The sequence below is a fragment of the Trematomus bernacchii genome, unplaced genomic scaffold (genome assembly GCF_902827165.1).
Source record: "Trematomus bernacchii unplaced genomic scaffold, fTreBer1.1, whole genome shotgun sequence".
In the NCBI taxonomy this organism is placed as follows: domain Eukaryota; kingdom Metazoa; phylum Chordata; class Actinopteri; order Perciformes; family Nototheniidae; genus Trematomus; species Trematomus bernacchii.
The window spans coordinates 2,273,578-2,293,508 of NW_022987778.1; the positions used below are offsets into that span (position 1 = coordinate 2,273,578).

At 41.0% G+C, this 19,931-nt stretch overlaps 1 protein-coding gene across 5 annotated transcripts in view; it reads right to left on the bottom strand.

The window, feature by feature from the left end:
• LOC117497264 (transcription factor SOX-6-like) overlaps nt 1-19,931 on the bottom strand; it is a 119,751-nt gene that overhangs the window by 58,917 nt on the left and 40,903 nt on the right. For all 5 annotated transcript variants that reach the window (XM_034149189.1, XM_034149184.1, XM_034149185.1 and 2 more), the window contains one exon: nt 15,783-15,972. In XM_034149189.1, coding sequence (XP_034005080.1) covers nt 15,783-15,972 — 190 coding nt within the window. The remainder of the gene's footprint in view (nt 1-15,782; nt 15,973-19,931) is intronic.

Consider the following 19,931-nt stretch of genomic DNA (forward strand, 5'->3'; position numbering starts at 1 on the left):
CTCGCTCTCTCTCTCTCTCTCTCTCTCTCTCTCTCTTATGACTTTGTAAGTGTTTAAGTAGCTTATTCTAGCTATTGGCTATGCGCTAACGGATGTGTTTTGCTTACTTGCATTCAATCTCAACATTTTGAGATTTAATGGAAGCAAGGAGTTCAATAAATGGATTATAAATACATAGTTTAGCTTGCCATGAGAAGAAGATGGTACCACTCGTTTTGTTTTTTGAAGCTAGAGCAATTAGCATAGCATAATTGGGGAAACAGCTAACCTAGCTCTTGCTAAAGTAATATTTCATCTGGCGACTCGCCCCTCTCAAACGCACTAACTAACACATTTTATTCTGGTGGTTAATACAAACCAAAATGCAAACTATAGTTTGTGTTTTGACGAGAGCTAGCATGGCTATTCTATGCTAATGACTTTCCTGGTTGGCTATCAGACTCAAAGTGACGACAACTATTATCGTTTTCATCTCGTGAAAACGATAATAGTGTATTGCTCAAAATCTAGAGCTGTTTCTTTAACTTCTCTCCTTACATTTTTATGTTTTTATCTTTGACATGTTTTCATGGAATCCCATATTTTCTTAAACGAAGCTGCTAGTTTTTCCAGAGATTCAACAGAAAAGTTTAATGTCCATCAAAGCCTTGGAAGTTCTTCAACTGTCTGTCATCTAATGTGTAATTTCACCTCCTGAGAAATATCTTACAAGTTGTTTATTTAATCACAACAAGACAAGACCCTATTGTGGTTCAGTGATTAGCTAGATTTGTCTGTGCTTGACTTCATGTGAAAGTGTGAAACTTGACCATAATTTAAATACACAGAAGAATTCTTGAGAGAAACTTTCCATTTGTTTTCTGACATGCAGTGGGTCTACATTCGAGAAGCCAGATTGTTTGCTTTATAGAAGTATATTTAATTCACGTTTTATATTCGATGACATTTCAAAAGTTCCCTTATAATTCACTTGACGTTTGTATGGAAACACAGCGTCGGTTTCGCTCTCTCTCACACACAACGTGCCGTTGCCAAAGCTCAGGAACTCCTAAGTCTGCAATCAAAACGCCAAGGTAAAGAGAGAAAAACATTAATCTGAGAAATTAGTTAATGTTAAAAATAACAAAAGCCAATGTTTTACTGAGTGCCTGATGTTTGTGTAACACACCCATGGCTGAAAAAAACATTCTGTGTCTTACGTTCGCTACTGACTGAGTGTAAATGGAAGCTGACAGCTACACTTCGCACTTCCAAATGTATGTCAGTGGTGTGCCTTCAGCTGCAGACCCCACAGCTTCAGAGAGAGCAGAGAAAGGTAGAGTAGGAACAGAAAGATAACAAAGACAGGAAGAAGAAAAGAAAGACGGCGATACTGAAGGAGAAGAGGAAGAGAAGAGAGGAAGACGGACAGAAACAGACAGATTGGATAAAGATACAGAGAGATAGAGCGAGCGAGAGAAAACAGCGAGAGAGCAGCTGTCCTAACAGCTGGCCAGCAGGATTGATGTCTCTGTGAAATAAAACTCAACATATGTCCAAACATGAGGAGACAGGCCAGCCAAGAGGAGGAAAAAGATACACACAGACACACACACACACACACACACACACTGATATGAGAACAACCTCTCCAAAGCACTTGAACATACATGCACACCGCACACGCTGATTAAAGAATGCCTGGACACTGCACAGAGACTTATATGACACACACACAAACACACACCTTCCATCACCGATCACCGCTCGCTCTGCATTGTAAAAACCATTAAACTGCAGAGTGGTTAGCCCGGCTGCGTGTTAGCACGGTGTCCATTTCACACACACTATTTTCATCTGTCAGATGACACCCAGACTCTCTTGTCACAGAACATGGTCTGAGAAAGCAGCCGGCCCTCCTGAGGGGGGGTCTGTGAGATAGTAGACCTTTTTTTTTTATACCCCCTTCACACACACACACACACACACACACACACACACACACACACACACACACACACACACACACACACACACACACACACACACACACACACACACACACACACACACACACACACACACACACACACACACACACACACACACAGCAGACCACCTGTAGGAGACACATGTTAGCAGTGCGTGCTCTGAAACCACAGTGTGGATATTGAACTGATGCTCTAATCCAGGTTGATTTATGACAAATGCACACATTCACATTTTATTAGGAAAATCTCAAATAAAATCAATCTTCATCTTGAATTTATAATGTATCTTATATTATTTTGGGACCTGAAGGGAAAGCTTTGGAGAGAGAAAAAAGAGAACTGCATGTTAAACTCCAAAGAATAAATGCCGGTTCTTCAATTCTGCGATATTCAGCATACTCATATCCATCTATTGTTCGCATCACAGTAAAATAAATCCTTACATTTCAGAAGAAGTCATAATAAATACTTTAGTTTTTTTGCATTTTGGGTTTCTTTTCTGACAAACCAAACTCTTCCTTTGATCCTTGACTTTTAAACACATAAAATACATAAAATACAAGTACATGTCTGCCCCCTGCAGCTAAGACTTTTAGTCAGGCCTCAACTTTGCCTTGATTCAGGCTTTGATTCCTACTGAAGCTAAACATACTCACATAAGTGCGTCCTCCAAGTAGTGTAAAGGTACTTAACCCTTAGATGCATAAGTGGGTCTTTTTTGACCCGGTGAGGTGGTTTTCTTGAAGTATATTTGTAATTACATTTTTTTATCATTTCATATTCCAGCTATTCCTCAAAAAACATGTTTTGGATATCATACCATTCACATTTTAAATTGACATTTTATACATTTTAAGAAATTGTAGTTTTTGTATTACTACCCCAAGCTTCCATAAGTGGGTCAAAAATGACCCGCATGCATTTTCTATGGGATCCTATGGGAACCTTTTATTCTTATCACCTGTTGCTGTCAGGAATAAATTTACTGTGGACCACACAGACGACATCACAAGTGACACCTCTCAGGAAGATTATTTTACACAGCAAGATCTGATACCTGTCAGTATAATAATAATAATAATAATAATAATAATAATAATAATAATAATAATACTACATTATATTTGTATAGGGCTTTTCAAGGACTCAACATCGCTTTACAATATAAGGGAAGGTTAGGGTGGGGGGTATAGGACTATCAAACTTGATCAACCGGCATGGATTGATGGGGGGTGGGCTATGAGTAGACAAGAGGAGAAGAGATGAGTTTTGAAAAGGGACTGGAATACTGTGAGGGTCTCAGAATAGCGGAGATCTTTGCATCAATATGTTCAAAACGTTTTTTTCAAAATGTACACATTTTTTCTAAAATTATAAATAGTGAAAAATTTAATATAAAATATTTCTAGTGCGAACCAAAATATAATACTAAATATTATACAAGTGATCTTAACCAAAATGACAAAAATGGCATAAAAACACATATTATTCTAATACGGGTCCTTTTTGACCCACTTATGGAAGACCGTAGGGTCCAGGCACTCGGGCATCTAAGGGTTAAAGTGATCTACAGTAAGAAACCCTGCAGCCATCATCAAACAAAGGGTAGTGTTTCTACTTAAGGTGTGAGCTTAATGCTCCAAAAGCCCTGCTGTCTGGCTGGAGAGGTCCGGTCTGTCCGGAGTCACAACACTGACACATCCCACTGCAGTCAAATAGTCTAAATATAAGGAAACAGTGCTTCTCCACCAATTAAAGTGTTAAAAAAGACACTTTGCACTGAAGCAGCTGCTGGAATTATAGGTACAACGCATGATGAGGATGCTCTAATTAACTCAAGACACCTTTGGCAACACTTGGACAGATGGCATATCTTACTACCGGTTGATTTGATTCACTCATTTTAAGTAATGCATAAAAGCCCCAACATTTATTCCAACTTTTCCATGTGATGAAAAACAATCCAGCAGAAATGGACTCGAGGCTGTCGATGCACCGCAGCATCAACAAGGTCACTTTGGAGAACCCTTTGGTAATTAAATTAAATTAAAATGTAAAGTAAAACATCTATTCACTGGTTCATATTAAATCATTAAATGTCTCCCTTTATTCAGGGTTTAATTTGTTTCCTTCTTTTTAAGTCTATGAATAGAAATAACCTTTTCTGTGTTTTTTTATATAGCAAAGATCCTTGTATTTAGATTGAAAGGAACCAAACTCTGTGTCATTTTGTGTTTTGTAATACCAGGAGCTAAATTAATGAACTCAGACACACTTGAAAAAGATCTTCAGCTATTAAGATATTGGTGTAGCTCTAAGATTACACACGATTTCAAGTCTCAGCATTTAGACGAAAAACAACAACTGGAACTTGAGTTCACTCACGTCCAGGGCGCAAGATTGCTTCTTTGTCAAACGCACGCTTCCAAAACATCAGTTCAAGACCCGAGCTTCTGGTTCCACTTTAGGCATGATATATGAAACCCTACCCTACTTAGCACACACACACACACACACACACACACACACACACACACACACACACACACACACACACACACACACACACACACACACACACACACACACACCAACACACACACACACACACACACACACACACACACACACACACACACACACACACACACACACACACACACACAGCGCGATGTGTGGTTCAGACACAATAGGAGCGTTGTTTTGGGTCGGGCCCTCAGGGGAGCAGATGAAGGCGGACCCTGTGGTTTGGGTCACAGTGGAGAGATGAGGGGGTCAGCGAGCCAAATATCAGAAAAAAGGGGGGTGTGGGTGGGGGGGGGGGGGTGACGGGGGTGTGGGGGAGTCGAAAAATGCTCCACAGATGACCAAAGAAGAGGAAAGGAAAGTAGATCCAACATGGCTGCCTGAATACCCAAACTGCCCCAATCGCATATTTATCTATGTTTAAATTGTATTTTATAATCTGTCCACAGCTTCTATTCCATGTCTGTCCGTCCTGGAAAAGGGATCCAGGACCGACAGCCGTGTTTCTAACATTTTCCCCCTTTAATTATTACGTTTCTTTGGGATTTCTCTTTACTCTTTAGATGGTCTGAGGGCAGAGGGTGTACATACTTTAAACCCCCTGAGACCAATGTGTCTTGTGTGATATTGGAATTAGAAAAGGAGAATAAGATTTAACTTGAGCTGTCATTTTTAATAAAGTATGTCTTCTTCTTCTTCTTCTTCTTTTAATACCCAACATATTACAAAAAGGAAATACTGACCCCTGACATTTCAATTAAAATAACTATAGTCCCAATATTTAAAAATAATCTAAGAAATGTGGTTATATTTTATTTATTTTTAAGTGATGAGAAAATATCCAAAATAAATGTCTAATTATTCACCAGAAGCCTTCAGATGAATTTATAAAATAAATACTATTCGTGCTACAAAAGGTATTTCTATAATTAAGTTATTATCTAAATTGTAAAAAGTCGCAATATTCAGAAATACAATTTTGAAGTACTTGTACTTGAACTTAGTATTGTCATTTATGCTATTTCACACTTCCAGTCCACTAGATATTGGAAGCCAATATTGTACTCTTTACTCCACTGCATTTATCTGAGAGCTTTAGTTATTAAATTATTAGATTATACAAAATATAAATCGACAAATAAATAAACACTGTTAAGTTATTACAGGTAAAGATATCCAGAGACAGTTTATATCAAGACATTCAAATTTGACAGTAATTGACTATATATCATTCTAAAATGGGGTAGAGTCATTTTAGTTCTTTTGGACTTTTACTTAAGTTATATTTTGAACCCAGGACTTTTACTCCAAACATTTGGTCTACCTATGTTGTAAATGTATTATCTTTTCAATTCACACACGGCATCTATTGCACGTCTGTCCGTCCTGGGAGAGGGATCCGTCCTCTGTTGCTCTCCCTGAGGTCTCTCCCATGTTCCCCTTTAAACTGTGGGGTTTCTCTGGAAGTTGTTCCTTGTACGATGTGAGGGTCTAAGGACAGAGGGTGTCGTATTGTCATACTGATATTCTGTACAAACTGTGAAGTCCACTGAGACAAATGTAAGATTTGTGATACTGGGCTATATAAATAAACATTGATTGATTGATTGATTACTTAAAACAGTATTTTGACACTTTAGTTTTGCTACTTTTACTATAAAATCAGAACACTTCTCCCGCCTCTGTCCGTGTGTTTGGTGGTCAGTGCTGCTCTGCTCTGCCAACAGGCGACTCCCCCTGGACTCCTTGTGGTTGGTTTGAATCTCTTCCTCTGTCATTGATAGGGATCTCTTTACTAATGATCCGCCTGTGGGTCTGTCTGCAGACCCAGTCGGTGGGAGATGCCTCTTAGCCCTCTTCTGCTCACTTTGGCTGCAGGCCAGTCAGCATATGGTGCGAGCGCATGCAATGTGGTTTGCCGGGAGAGTTTTGAATGTCGTCCAAAAGAATCCGATTAAATTGTGATTGTATCAGGTACTCCTCTCTTTTCTTTTTTAAAAACTAGGATTTCAGTTAAACGGCACATTTTTTTTAATAATTCGACATCTGGAGACGTGATATAGCTGTGATTAGAAAAAAAGATACTACCAAAACGGATCATGTTTGAAGCCGGTGGAGCAGGTTTGACACGATGTGCACTGTGATGATTTTCTCTATTGAACTGTCACACACATGGCTTTGATATGCTGAGTCTCTAATTAAAAAGACACACATCTGCTGGTGAAAAACACTCAGTTGTTTACAACATAACCAAATTCTGGTATTTGTTATTTTCCTGAAACTTTTGGGGGTCATTATTTCTCGTAAAAAAATATGGATATTAAAATTGAAAATAAAATTACTATAGAAAATAATTAATATGAAGGTACCTGGTGCATAATCAGAAACTCTTTCATTTGATTTCTCTACTCACTAACCATGGACAAGTTTTGTTTTTGCAATCTGGAAAGAACAATGTTAACATCTGCCGAAATGGGTTAATAACACTCATTAAATGATACTTGAGTAAATGTATTTAGTTACACTTCACCACCACTGCACACACATAGATAAAGGTAGATAGATTTGTCTGGAATACATACAGTATTTTCACTGTACACACACACACACACACACACACACACACACACACACACACACACACACACACACACACACACACACACACACACACACACACACACACACACACACACACACACACACACACACACACACACACACACACACACATACACACAGTGCTGCGCTGTTGCTCCTGATATGGCAAATAGGGGCACAGCTTTATGTACTGGTATCTCAAATGCAAATCCACACGCACGCACGTACGCACGCACGCACGCACGCACGCACGCACGCACGCACGCACGCACACACACACACAGAGACAAAGCCTTTACCTGCACACAATTACCGCTCAAGCTGCCAATCCCGTGGAGGAAGGCAAACACAGTGCCAGTGCCAAGAACTTGTTAATTAGCCAATAAGCTTAACTCAGGGGGCCGCCCCCACTCCCCTGTTAAGCTGTCATCACAACGACTTCCACCTGAGCGTATGAATCCATAAGCCCTCACACGCACACACACGCACAGAGGCACACAGCGCTCACTTAAGTTTGAAGTTTGGTAATGCAGCTTCATTTACAGCTTAGTAGAGAAAGCCTATAGGTGATCTAACCTTTAGAATCAAAAGTGCTTCATTCTTCCCACAGCGGGGACATTTTAGACGTTACAGCAGCAAAGGCAAAGGTAAAAAGAGAAGACTGAAATATTAAATAAAAGGGCAAGGAGATGTTAATCGAATTAAATCAAATAAGTACACATCCATGGTAAAGTAGCATTTGATATAAGTAAGCGAACGAATACAAGTGTTGAAGGAGCCAGTGATACAAATAAATTGTCAAAATAACGTGTAAAGTTTTCTGTACCTGTCCAAGTCTGTTCACATTTACTTTCCCATGAACCAGTCTTTAAACACTGCCAGAGCCCATACCATGTTCCCTTTAGTGTTTACTTCCTGTCTGTCTCTTCTGTCTCTCTGACATCCAACACTTTTTGTCTTTTAACCTCTTTCCTTCGGTTGCGCTCTTTTTATTTTCTTTACCGGGGACAGTTTAGCTACAAACAATAAGTTAATAAATTACAAAGTGTTTCACTGTGTTTTCTGATGAAGAAAATGAACGTTTGTTGTCCCACAGCTGACGTTAAATATACCAGACTTCTTTCTGAGATTGATATGCCTGCACATAGTTGATGCTTCTTAGCAAACGTTATCGAGAGTTAACAACCTCTGAAATGTCCAAATTGACCAATCAGGCTCGAGTAATTAACGAAACTGTGAAAAATCCTACATTTAAAGGTCCATATTATCTTATCTTATCTTATCAATACTTTCACTCCACTCTAACCAAAGTACATATCACACTTATTGTTTGATTTCAGGTAAGGAGTCATTTCAGGTGTTGGTGCTGAATACTACGTACGGCCGCACACATCAGCCCCAACCCACCAACATAATAACCCCCCCCCCTCCTGCAGAACAGGACATACTTTCCACAGTTTGAGTGGCGGTAACAGCGGAGATGTTGAAACAGGCTTTCAGCGGCGAGCGAGAACAAAGCTAAGCCTGCCAGAATGTCTTTATTGTCACAGAGAGCAGGTTTGAGGAAGGTTGTCCCCGCGCTGACCCCCTCCTCCAGCTGTGGAAGGCATTATGGGGGTGAAGGGGTGCCTAGCTGTGGCCTGGCCTCAACTCAAGACACTGTGCAGACCCCTTTAAACTGGACAACAACAGGCTTAAACACACACACACACACAAAGGACAAGGCTCATGAAACAGTTGCTGCACAAGAAGCGGCAAGAGGTCAGAAGACAGAGGTGAGGATACAGTCAGTCAAAAGAAAACTAGTTTTGTCGCCCCTACTTCTTTATATCTAATTATTAAACTGAACCTGTAGTTTTTCCCTTCAATTCATAGAGAAGACGCGTTAAAAATGCATTAAAATGTGGCTTTAAAACCAGTTTTTATCGATAAAATACGACATCCATGACGTAATTATTAACAAAAACCTTTCAAATACTGAAAAACATGCTTTGGTTATATTTTTTATTTGAGTTTAACACTTACACACAATCATGCTTCAACAGGACTGCATATGTGGTTTAAGATTTGATTAAGAAATAGCCTGGTTATACAAGCCTATTCACTTTTATCCAAATGAGTGCACTTAGTAAAAACCATGTGTGTAAAAGAAAGTTACATTTAGTTAAAGGCTCCATTTCTTATAATAGGAACGGATTGAGAAAACATGTTTACAAGCCCTATAATGGTGCATCGCTGACATTAGACAGACAAAAATGGAAAATGGCTTCAGTGTTTTGCATTTAATTATGAGTTCAAGTTTCCACAAAAAGTAATCAATTCAAGACAGTCATGATGTCTTATAAAAAGAAAGCGGGGTTTGTTGGATCACAGAAAAAGCACTGTCACATCTTGTGGCCACTAATGCTAGATTGGAAGTTGTGATGTTGCCCGTTTCCATATGACGGGAGGGGCACATGGTGTTCACAGATCTCAAACAGTGTCATTGGTCGGGTTTTTTATAAAAAAAACATGCCTAAGACTGGAGGTAGCAACTAAATCTGCTTTTTTTCCCCCCATTTGAACAAGTGTGTGTTTGGGATCTAAAAGAGATTTAAAATGTAAGAAAGCTGTGGTATTATACTTTTGTGTACACATTTCTTTGAGCAATGCCTCTTCAGACTGAGGGTAACTGTTTTTGACTGCCTGTCAACACCGAGAATATTCAGTGATCATGAATAAAACATGAGTGAGCAATGTCCTATCACATCACTGTCATCTTTTCGTCTCAGATAACAGCTGCAGTGTTGTTCTTAAAGAGGCCCTGTTGTGCTTTTTGGGGTTTTCCCTTTCCTGTCGAGTGCTATATAGGTTTTTGTGCATGTAAATGGTCTGCAAGACAGATTTTTCCAAAAGTAGAAAGTCATAATGCACAAAAATACACAATTGGTATTTGCTTCAGAGACAACATCTTAGTAAAAATATTTAAAGTGGACCTATCATGCTATATTTGAATAATATATTGTAGGGCCATACCTATATAAAACATGTCTGTGAAGTTTTTTTTTCAAAATACCAAACAGATCATGCATTTTAGCCATGCCTCATTTCGCTCTATTTGCTCTATTCCAGCCCTGTTTTTGCAAGGGAGAAGTCTTCTTCACTGCTTTTGTGGCAGACTACAGCGCCACTTACAGGCCTGGCATATGTACTACAGCGTCTTCCGCGCTTTCGAGCGGCAATGGCCGTGGCCCAAGCCCCCATTCCCCTGATAGGTGGAGAGTTGCCCATATAGGCGGAGCTCCCCGTTTATGACGTCAGAACAATTTCAAATCTGTATCAGTCTGGATCAGATCCGTTGCAGCCCCGTTTTTAGAGATTTGGGTATGGAGGAAAAGAGAGAGGGTTGTGTTTTCTGACACTTGGTGAGTTCCCTGACACACCGGGGACACATATTCATGTATAAAAGACGTACAAAAGTGCATTTTGCATGATAGGTCCCCTTTAAAGCAAAACCCTTTACCATAACTTTGGCTCAAGTTACAGCAGAGTCTTTGCGGCAAGACTCACAAACTGCATTTTCATAGATCCTTCTTTCTGGGGGGTCCAAGCTCAGTGTTATACTTTTGCCCCACATTCCCTAGAACCGCCATAGAAGGAGAAGATATCTCTTAAGAGTTGAAGTACTTGAATTCACACATTTGTCACCCAGGTGGCAATTTTGAAACCCCTCCGCAGCAGTGCAGTGTAACGGTAAAGGAGCCTGATCTCATTTGCAATTGAAACACGTGAATTGTACAGTCCTTCATACGGGCTCGGGCGTAAGCAGGGATTAGAGTGATGTTAAGTGTTTGCCAGGTGCCACAGAGCTACTGTGGGCACATTAGATGGCTGACTAAGTTGGCACGAGGGGCTCCGTGCCCCATGCCAGACCCCCGGAGGCACAACAATACAGATAATGATAATTCAGTCATCAAAACTGAGGGGAGCTTGATGAAGACTTCACAATGTCCATCAGGCGTCCACTCTTTTTGTATTGAGGGATCAAGGAGACGAGGTGAATTCAGATTATTGATAGCTAACGAGCCATGCATCAATGTTAAGAGACGGGTTATTGTTTGGGTAATTCTCTGTTAATTACAAGCCTTTATTTCCCATCCTCTCTGTCTCTTATTTTAGCTGCAAAATGACAGAGGATGGAGGAAGCGTTTCCACTCCGTCTGGTGCCCACATGTTTTCCTCTGATGTTCCCTCGTGCTGGCCTTGCACATCTTATTCAGGCAAGTGCTTTAACAGTATAGAAAAAGCCTTTTGTATGCAATCAGCCTGTGTAGCTAAACCTTCACAGAGTGGAGCTGAAAGTAAATGCTGTAAAGAAAAATATCTGGCCTTCACCCTTGTTGTTGTCGGCCTGTGTTGTGAAAGTCCAGGGCAGAAAGGGGCGTATTCGCAGCAACCAGCTGTGTGCTAACAACGCTAGCTGACAAAATTTCAAACACTTATTGATAAAGCTTTTAAAACCGGAGGCGGCAGTTCGGTAAAAGGAAAAAAAATCTCCCACATTGCAAAGCGGGGCCATGTCTATTCATTAGAACTGTCAAAGGCACTTAAGGCTCCTCTGAGTAGAGGCTAACAGCGTGCCGACAGGGGGGTTAGCGCAGCGCGGAGGCTAACAGCGACATTATCCACACTTTAGCTCAGGGCTACGGTGCACGGGGGGGGTCAGCCATGTTAGGCTAAGTGAGTGCACGGTGGCTAATAGGCTCTGTTCCATTTGGTCTTACAGTCAATCTAACCTGAGAGAGCTCAGCCCACTGAACTCATGTCAGCGGGAGGTGGAGGACGAGGCGAGCGACACATTGTTTCGGCTTTAATGTGCTTGCCATTTCAGTGCCGATGATCAAATCTGGGCGTACTGTAAAGAGGATTCTGAACAAACCATGACTTAAAGGTCCCATGTCATGCTTTTCCGGTTATTACCCATCCCCTTGTGTGTTATGTAGCTTTTTCTGCATGTAAACGGTCTGCAAAGTCACAAACCCTCAAAGTACACCCTGTAGCGAGTAAAACTCTAACACAGAAAAGACCTGTCTATGCTGCCCCAGAACGCCTCGTTGGGGATTTTTATTTTTCTATTTTTTTCTTCCTGGTCTAAGTGACGTAACGACGACCAAATGGACCAATTGGTCCAAATGGACCAATCCGTGGAGCTCCTCACACACACACACTCACTCAGCCTTATCTTTTCTCAGGCTGTGAGTGTGTGGCGAACTGTGTGGCGAACAGCCTGGATGTGAGTGTATGTGTGTGCTCAGGCTGAGTTCCGCGATGTCTCGCTGTCTCGCAGACCCCACGCAGCAACCAGGAAACGACATCAGTAATCCAGCTCACACTGTCCGCTCCTCGATCCTCAAAGGGCGGAGCAGCGAGCCCCGCAACGTCCCGCCAACACGGCACCCAGACCCCACGCAGCATTCTCATCTGTTTGTCATTACTGGTGTCATTTTCTGGTTGCTAACCAACGCCATTGTAACACATAATCACTGATGTTCTGCTGTAATAGTGGTGGACTCATCAGAACATAGTGGGCGAGCTGACCAATCAGAGCACAGTGGGCTCATAGGGAGGGGGGGGGCAGAAGCTCCAACAAGCTGTTTAGGACAGAGAGTGAATACACATACTATACAGAGATGCTGTATGAGAAACCAATGTGAGTTTGGAACATTGAACAATGTAAATGTATTCTAGTATGATCAGTAGAAATGGCCATGACATGGGACCTTTAAGTGTCAGCTGAAGAGCAATGAAAAAAGAGTGGAATAAATGTACAAAATGAACCTGTGGAGCTTTCTGGCCGAGCAACGCTTGAAACACAAAGTGATCTTTCATCCACGCCTCACCAGGAGGTTGTATGTAAACCTATTTACCAGGTTGGCCTTGCACTCCTGCATGCATTTGTTTAACAAAACAACATTTCTGACAGTTGATGCATTTTGGATGCTTATCAAACAAAAAGGCTTTAAATCTGTATGCAATCAAGGTTGCCTTTTTGTAAAGAGAAGCCAAAGGTTATTTCAAAGGTTAAAAGATAGCAAGAGAAGCAGCAACCCGTCATTATATAGTGAAGGAGAGAACGTTGCAATGAAATAAAAAAGCATTATGTCAACAAATGAGAAGTAGAAAAAGGGATGTAGAGCTTCATCAACAGTTTTCAATGAAGGATAACTCATCTAAAGAATCATTCAGACTCAGGCATCTCTTGATCACAACCTCTCATTTTCAATAAACTCTTTAGGGAAACAAAGCCATATGCAGGGTTACATTAGGCAAGTGCATAAAGGACATTTTAAAAATGCATCCTCAAGGACCACAGCAATTCACATGAATGTTAACAAGTTATTATTCATGCTAGCCGTGTATTATTATCAGTGTGGCTGATTATATTATGTTTATCTTGTTTGTTTTTGTCTAAGTGTTTTGCAGCGTGATCAATGCCACCAGTCCTCGGGGAGAGCAGCTACTCTAATTAGCAAAGGAAGAGCCAACCTCAATAGGACGCTGTGTTATTTAGTTTTGGTTCCTTTTTTCCCAAAGAAAAGGAACATTGTGCAGGAAATCTGAGTCATATTTGGGCAACTTTGGATGAAATATTTGAGGCTGTGTTTACAGAGGAACTGTGGTTCTGCTGATGGAAATCACAGCTGACCTGTTTGTCTGAATGCACAAATAAAGCTTGTCTTTTTCAAACACTAGGGAGTCTCAAATTCCACCATCTGTTTGTCTCATACACCGTTGATATTTTGTAATGTTGTAACATTTAGTAAATTGTCTTTTTGTGTAGTATTTATAATCAGAATCACTTCCAATTGTGAACAGTGTTTTTCAATCAGTACTATGTTTACCAGAGTTACACAAAACTTCAAAAATAAGTCATTAAGGATTACACAAGAAGGAAATGTGTTGTTGTTATATGACATACGGGGAGGCGTGTGGCGCAGTGGACTAGTGCGTTGGTGTTCGGATCAGGGGGAGCACAGGTTCAAACCCCACTGCAGTCAGCATGTCGTTGTGTCCCTGAGACACTTCACCCCAAATTGCTCCTGTGGGGATTGTCCACAGTATTGAGTATGTAAGTTGCTTTGGATAAAAGCGTCTAACATGTAATGTAATCTAACATATCATTAGGACTCCTTACATTTTGCAGTCAAATAATGAGAAGATAAAAATGTTCATGTTTCTGGTGGATTATCTTAAAACAAACTAAAGGTCATGAGGTTAACACGATGTGGATTTAAAGGGCTGAGAAGGGTTTTAGCCAACTAGTAGTTGGATGGGAAATAATTGGAAACACTTAGATAAAAAGAAGACACACACTTGAAGTTGTCCCCCAGCATTTCCTTCCACTCTCCCCCCTCCCCTTTGATTTGACAGGAAAATGTCACAACACTTCTGAACACACACACACACACACACACAAGTTGTTTCTTTCAATCCAGTTTCCGTACTGTAGATAAGAGGCAGAGCTACCTGTCTTTCAAAGAAACTGTAGTGTATTCCGCCTCTGGCTGTCCCACTTTACTGTATCAATAACAAAGTGAACCCTTTAAATGAGAGAGATAAAGCACTCCTCTGATATCATCATGATTACTATGTGCACATAACAGTAAAGAGGGGTGTTAGGTGGTGTTAGATCTGGCTTGCTGTGGGGTGAGTAGCGGCGTGCAGAGGCATGCTGGGAGACTTCCCTGTGTTAGAGGTGCAGATCAGAGGAGTGCAGGAGAAAGGGAAACCTGTGTTTTCACTGATTGATATTGTGATCTAACGAGCAGAGGATCTGTCAGGTGTAATTTAAGATGATCAAAGATCCACTGGAGAGGATGTTTTCAGAAAGGGAAAACAAAATACAGGCTTTTCTGGTGTGTAAGTGAAGATTAGAAGAGCGGCAACGGCATCCTGTCTATCATGTGAGGGAATGAACTAAAGACTGAAAGATTTCTCGTTCTCTGTGTGATTATGTCGTTGCTTATGTGCTGCTTTTCAAAAGGCCCTATCTTATTGTCTAACAATGCAAATTAAAGAAACTCCCTGTGGAGGCCATTTGGGGATTTTAGCCTTTGCAGACCATTTACATGCACAAAAACCTCTATAACACACTACAGGAAAAGCACAAGAGGGCCCCTTTAATATTATATGTGTTTATACAATATTTCCCCAAATCCATATGGGATAATAAAATATATTCCCACAAACATTTTTCATTCAACATGAATCCAAAACTATTTGTTCTTCAATCGTCTGAAGTACATATATTGGAGTCAAAAGGCATTTTAAATGACAGCAGCCAAATACTTCAGTGATGTTTCTAAGTGGAAGAGTGGTGAGGCGTCACAGCCTCCAGGTCTGAACTGTGTGAATTTTAAGTCGGGCGGTGTTGAAATTCTGTGTTGGGCCCCCAATTTCCCTTGGAGGCATCACAGTTAAAACACACACACACACACACACACACACACACACACACACACACACACACACACACACACACACACACACACACACACACACACACACACACACACACACACACACACACACACACACACACACACACACACACACACACACACACACACACACACACACACACACACACACACACACACACACGCACACACACACACACACACTGAGCTGAAGACGTTGGCCTACCGTCTTGCTCGGTCTTGGTCAGCTCCACCAGTTTCTTCTGCTTCAGAGTGTCCACCACGTCGGCCAGGCTTCCCTTGCGGCGCTCCGGCGTCCCGAAGGAGAGGCAGATCATCGGATCCTCTGGCTTCGGTGGAGAGGTAGAGTTAGTCCGGTATGAGTAGACTGAACAGCCTTTACTGCTTTCAATGTCCTGGAAAGAGACGGAAAAAGAGACACAAGGTCAGGTCAACGCTGATTCTAACCTCACTGACTTTGATTTAGACCAGACAAATGCATCGCTTATACATACTTCATGCCAACGGTGTTATGTTGGGACTATCACACAATTGATTTGTTTAACATTGGTGAGGTCTGGGTCAGAGTACTAGGTCTATTACAGAATAGAGCAATGTCAACTAATAGGGTATTCAAAAGACCATCATAAAGGCAAAAAAGGACATGAATACAACACAGAAATACTGTAAAGCTCAGCTAACTACATGGGCAATTGTGGATCAGTGCAAAATGAAATAACTTATTTGTAGATTAACTTAAATGAACTGAAAGATTTGTTTTTCTTTATTCCTGAAAGCCTGGGCTGCTTTTTTTTTTTACCATGGCAGTGTTTTTATTTTCATTTTATTTCATTAAAGTGTGTTTGCATTTTATTTAGTATGTTAGTTTACTACTGTACATTGTTTTAGTCTTATCTGCACTGAAGCTTTGCTGTTGTCACGCTGTGAATTTCATCGATGTCAGAAGAATATTCTGATTATGTTTCTCAATAATACATACATTTTATCCATCAGCTCCGCCAATGAGATTTTGCTTTCGGTTCGGTTTGTCGGTTTGTTTTTTGGAAGGTTTACGGGAAAATAATACAGGCCCGATTTTCATTAAACTCAGTATTGGCCAAAGAAGAACACATTTAGGAGCAAATCCTCATCACAGTGCAGATGCATTCATTATTTTTCACTTAAACGGCCTTGCCGGTGGTCTGCAGTCTCTGAAGTCTCTTCCAGTTGAGTAATGATCCTGGAAGAATTATGAAACTAAGGTTTTCCAAAGTTTAAGTCCCACAAATCAACAAAAAACGACATGTTGGCACAGTTCTACCAGTTTGGCTGCTGCTCTATAGCCTGTTCTATAAGGTAGTGCCAATGTACAAGTACGAGTAACTCCATTGATGGACCCTTATATCTTCAGGAACAGAGTGTTTCGCCCACTGCTGTTTACTCTGCTGTGTTTTGAGTTAAAGTGGACCTATCATGCTATATTTGAATTATATATTGTAGGGCCATACCTATATAAAACATGTCTGTGGAGTTTTTTTTTCAAAATACCAAACAGTTCACCCATTGTAGCCATGCCTCATACTGCTCAAACCCCTCTTTTGAAGCCCTGTTAGAGGGTGTTTCTCAATCGCGAGTAAAGCTGCTCCAGAGCCACTATTTCAAGCATACTACGTCATCGAGTGCCGCCGAAGTACTGTTCCAATGTCCAGCATACTTGGAAATCTACCGAGCCCGGCGTACTCCGTTTGGAGAAATATCGAGGCTGCACATGAGTAGACTCCGCGGTCTTAAAATCCCCACAATGCTTTGCGCACGGACCAATTTCCAAAATCTGTGGCGGAAGATGTAAGGCGGGGCCTCTCATATGACGCACACCTGCACACTTGCTAGCGTGTTCCACTCTTCGTTTTCCGAATGCCAGGAAGTATTCTTGACTCGCTTCTGAAGCAAGATGCTCGGCAGACATGTGCTACCAAGCAAGCGTACTCGCGATTGAGAAACACCCAAAGAAACGCGGATTTTGGGTCCTTAGCTTGAAAAAAAAGAAAGAAGAGGAGGCGGAGCTAATGCCTGATCAGAATTCTACCGGAGATAAAGTTAAATTCTGCTGTGATAAAACGCCATCCTGTTCTAAACCACGTCAAGGATTATTTCTGAAACAGTATGGAGCTCAAATGCTTTTTCTCTTGCGGGTTTATCACAAGGTGAGTTCTTTTTTTATTTCCTGCTTTTTAAACACATGTGCTCTCCAGTACAGGTTAGCTCTGAGTGTTAGCGAGGCTTGCTAATGTAAACAAAGACAAGATTACGTCCAAAACGCGTCAGGCATTGTTTCTGATAGCAACTCTCTGTGGGTCCGCCGCCAATTTGACGTCAAATCGGCGGCAAATTTGTATCCGCTCGTTGTACCCCCGTTTTTAAAAGATTTGGGTACGGAGGAAAAGAGAGAGGGTTTTATTTTCTGACGCTGCGTGAGTTCCCCGACGCACCGGGGACACATCTTTATGTATAAAAGACATCAAAAAGTGCAGTTTGCATGATAGGTCCCCTTTAAGTAAGAGGCATAAGGAGTCTATATTTACCGAGAAGATAAGCCCTGCAAGACGACCACATTGTCCCACACAACAGACACTCCAGCACAGGTGTTCTAACACCGGGGTCTATTTCTGGACGCTTTCTCCTCCTCTTACAGAGTGGGGGGATCTCCAAGAACTTTAGGAGGCTTAGGTTTCAAAGACAAGGGGCTTTAACTAACAGCAGGATCTTAAGACGCCCTTGAAATGGCTCCTGGAGGCCCTGTTGTGCACTTTGTCTTTAAGCGGAAGATGCCTCTGTAATAAGGATTAGGAGATAGTGTGTCACTTGTGGGAAGTTCAGGTGTATTCTTTTCTGCTCGTGCATAATGCTGCCAAGGACTATTACAAACAGAGTGGGGGAGGCAGATCATATTTAAAACCCAAAGGTCACACATTCAGTCACTGCAGCACACAATAAACAACCATGAACCCCCTCTGTGATGCATTATTATTATTATTATTATAATACAATATTTGAGGAAAGCTTTGTAGGCTTTGCACAATTCATGAATCTGTTCCCAAATCTATTTTTAAAAGTGAATTCAAATGATGCATTTAATTTCGGGACTTTTGTGATACATTTAAGTGAACTTTTAAAACTGGCCTTCAAATATCAGCAAATGGACTCGTTTTTCCAAAAGTTAATTGTCCCTAACGGTTTGGTGATGGTGGAAAAGGAAAATATTTAGTTTTCAGTCCTTCAATATCTTCCAGAAAAGTGTTTTATTACTTCTATTGCTTTTGTGTGTGTCGTGTTACCTCGTCACGCTATTGCTAACTTTTTGGAAAGTTTTCACCAGTGGCCTCAAACTACACTTTCTCTTTCTTTCTTTTATACCAATGCAGATAACACCAAACACTATTTTTTTTTGTCTGAATGGTTCCTATCAGACTCCTGTGGTCAGCCATGTGGAGAATAGTCACATTCAGAGCAGTATGTGACAACTTCAACAGAAACCTTTTGCATCAAGGCCACACCAAAGATTGTGTTTAAAGTTCTTAGTGTTTAATTTTTGTCATAATTATTATTTATTTCAAATCATTATTATTATTATTATTGAACATTTTCTGATAATACGCTACAAAGTGTTGCATATACTGTATTTCAAAAGTGTGTCTATACCATTTCTTGTGTTACTGGACAGACAAATGGACTTTACAGTTATCTTAAAAGCATTCATGCTCATACAGTATAAGCATATGTGTGTAATTCAAGGTAGAAAAGACCCATCACAAAGGCAATAAGTGACATGATTACAATGAAGAAATACTGTTAATATCAGACAACTACAAAGGCAACTCTGAATCAGTGAAGAATAAAAAAACGAATCTGTATTTTTTTTTGAAAACATGAATAGGGCTTTTGTTTGGGAAGTGTGTTCTGCCACAACTTTGATACCTAAGGAAACTTTACTCTCAGAACGTTCCCCTTCCCTCAGAGGCTGAAGTCAAACACACCTCCTCCATTAGGGACCAACAGAACTTGAAGCCAAGTAACTAACACCTCAACACACACACACACACACACACACACACACACACACACACACACACACACACACACACACACACACACACACACACACACACACACACACACACACACACACACACACACACACACACACACACACACACACACACACACACACACACACACACACACACACACACACACACACGAAAACAGGCAGTCGAGATATATTAGAACCGAGGGCTATAACTCTCTGGAGGAGAAGCCTCACTGGGCTGCCTACAGCAATGCCTGCAGCACACACACACACATACCAGTGGTCCTC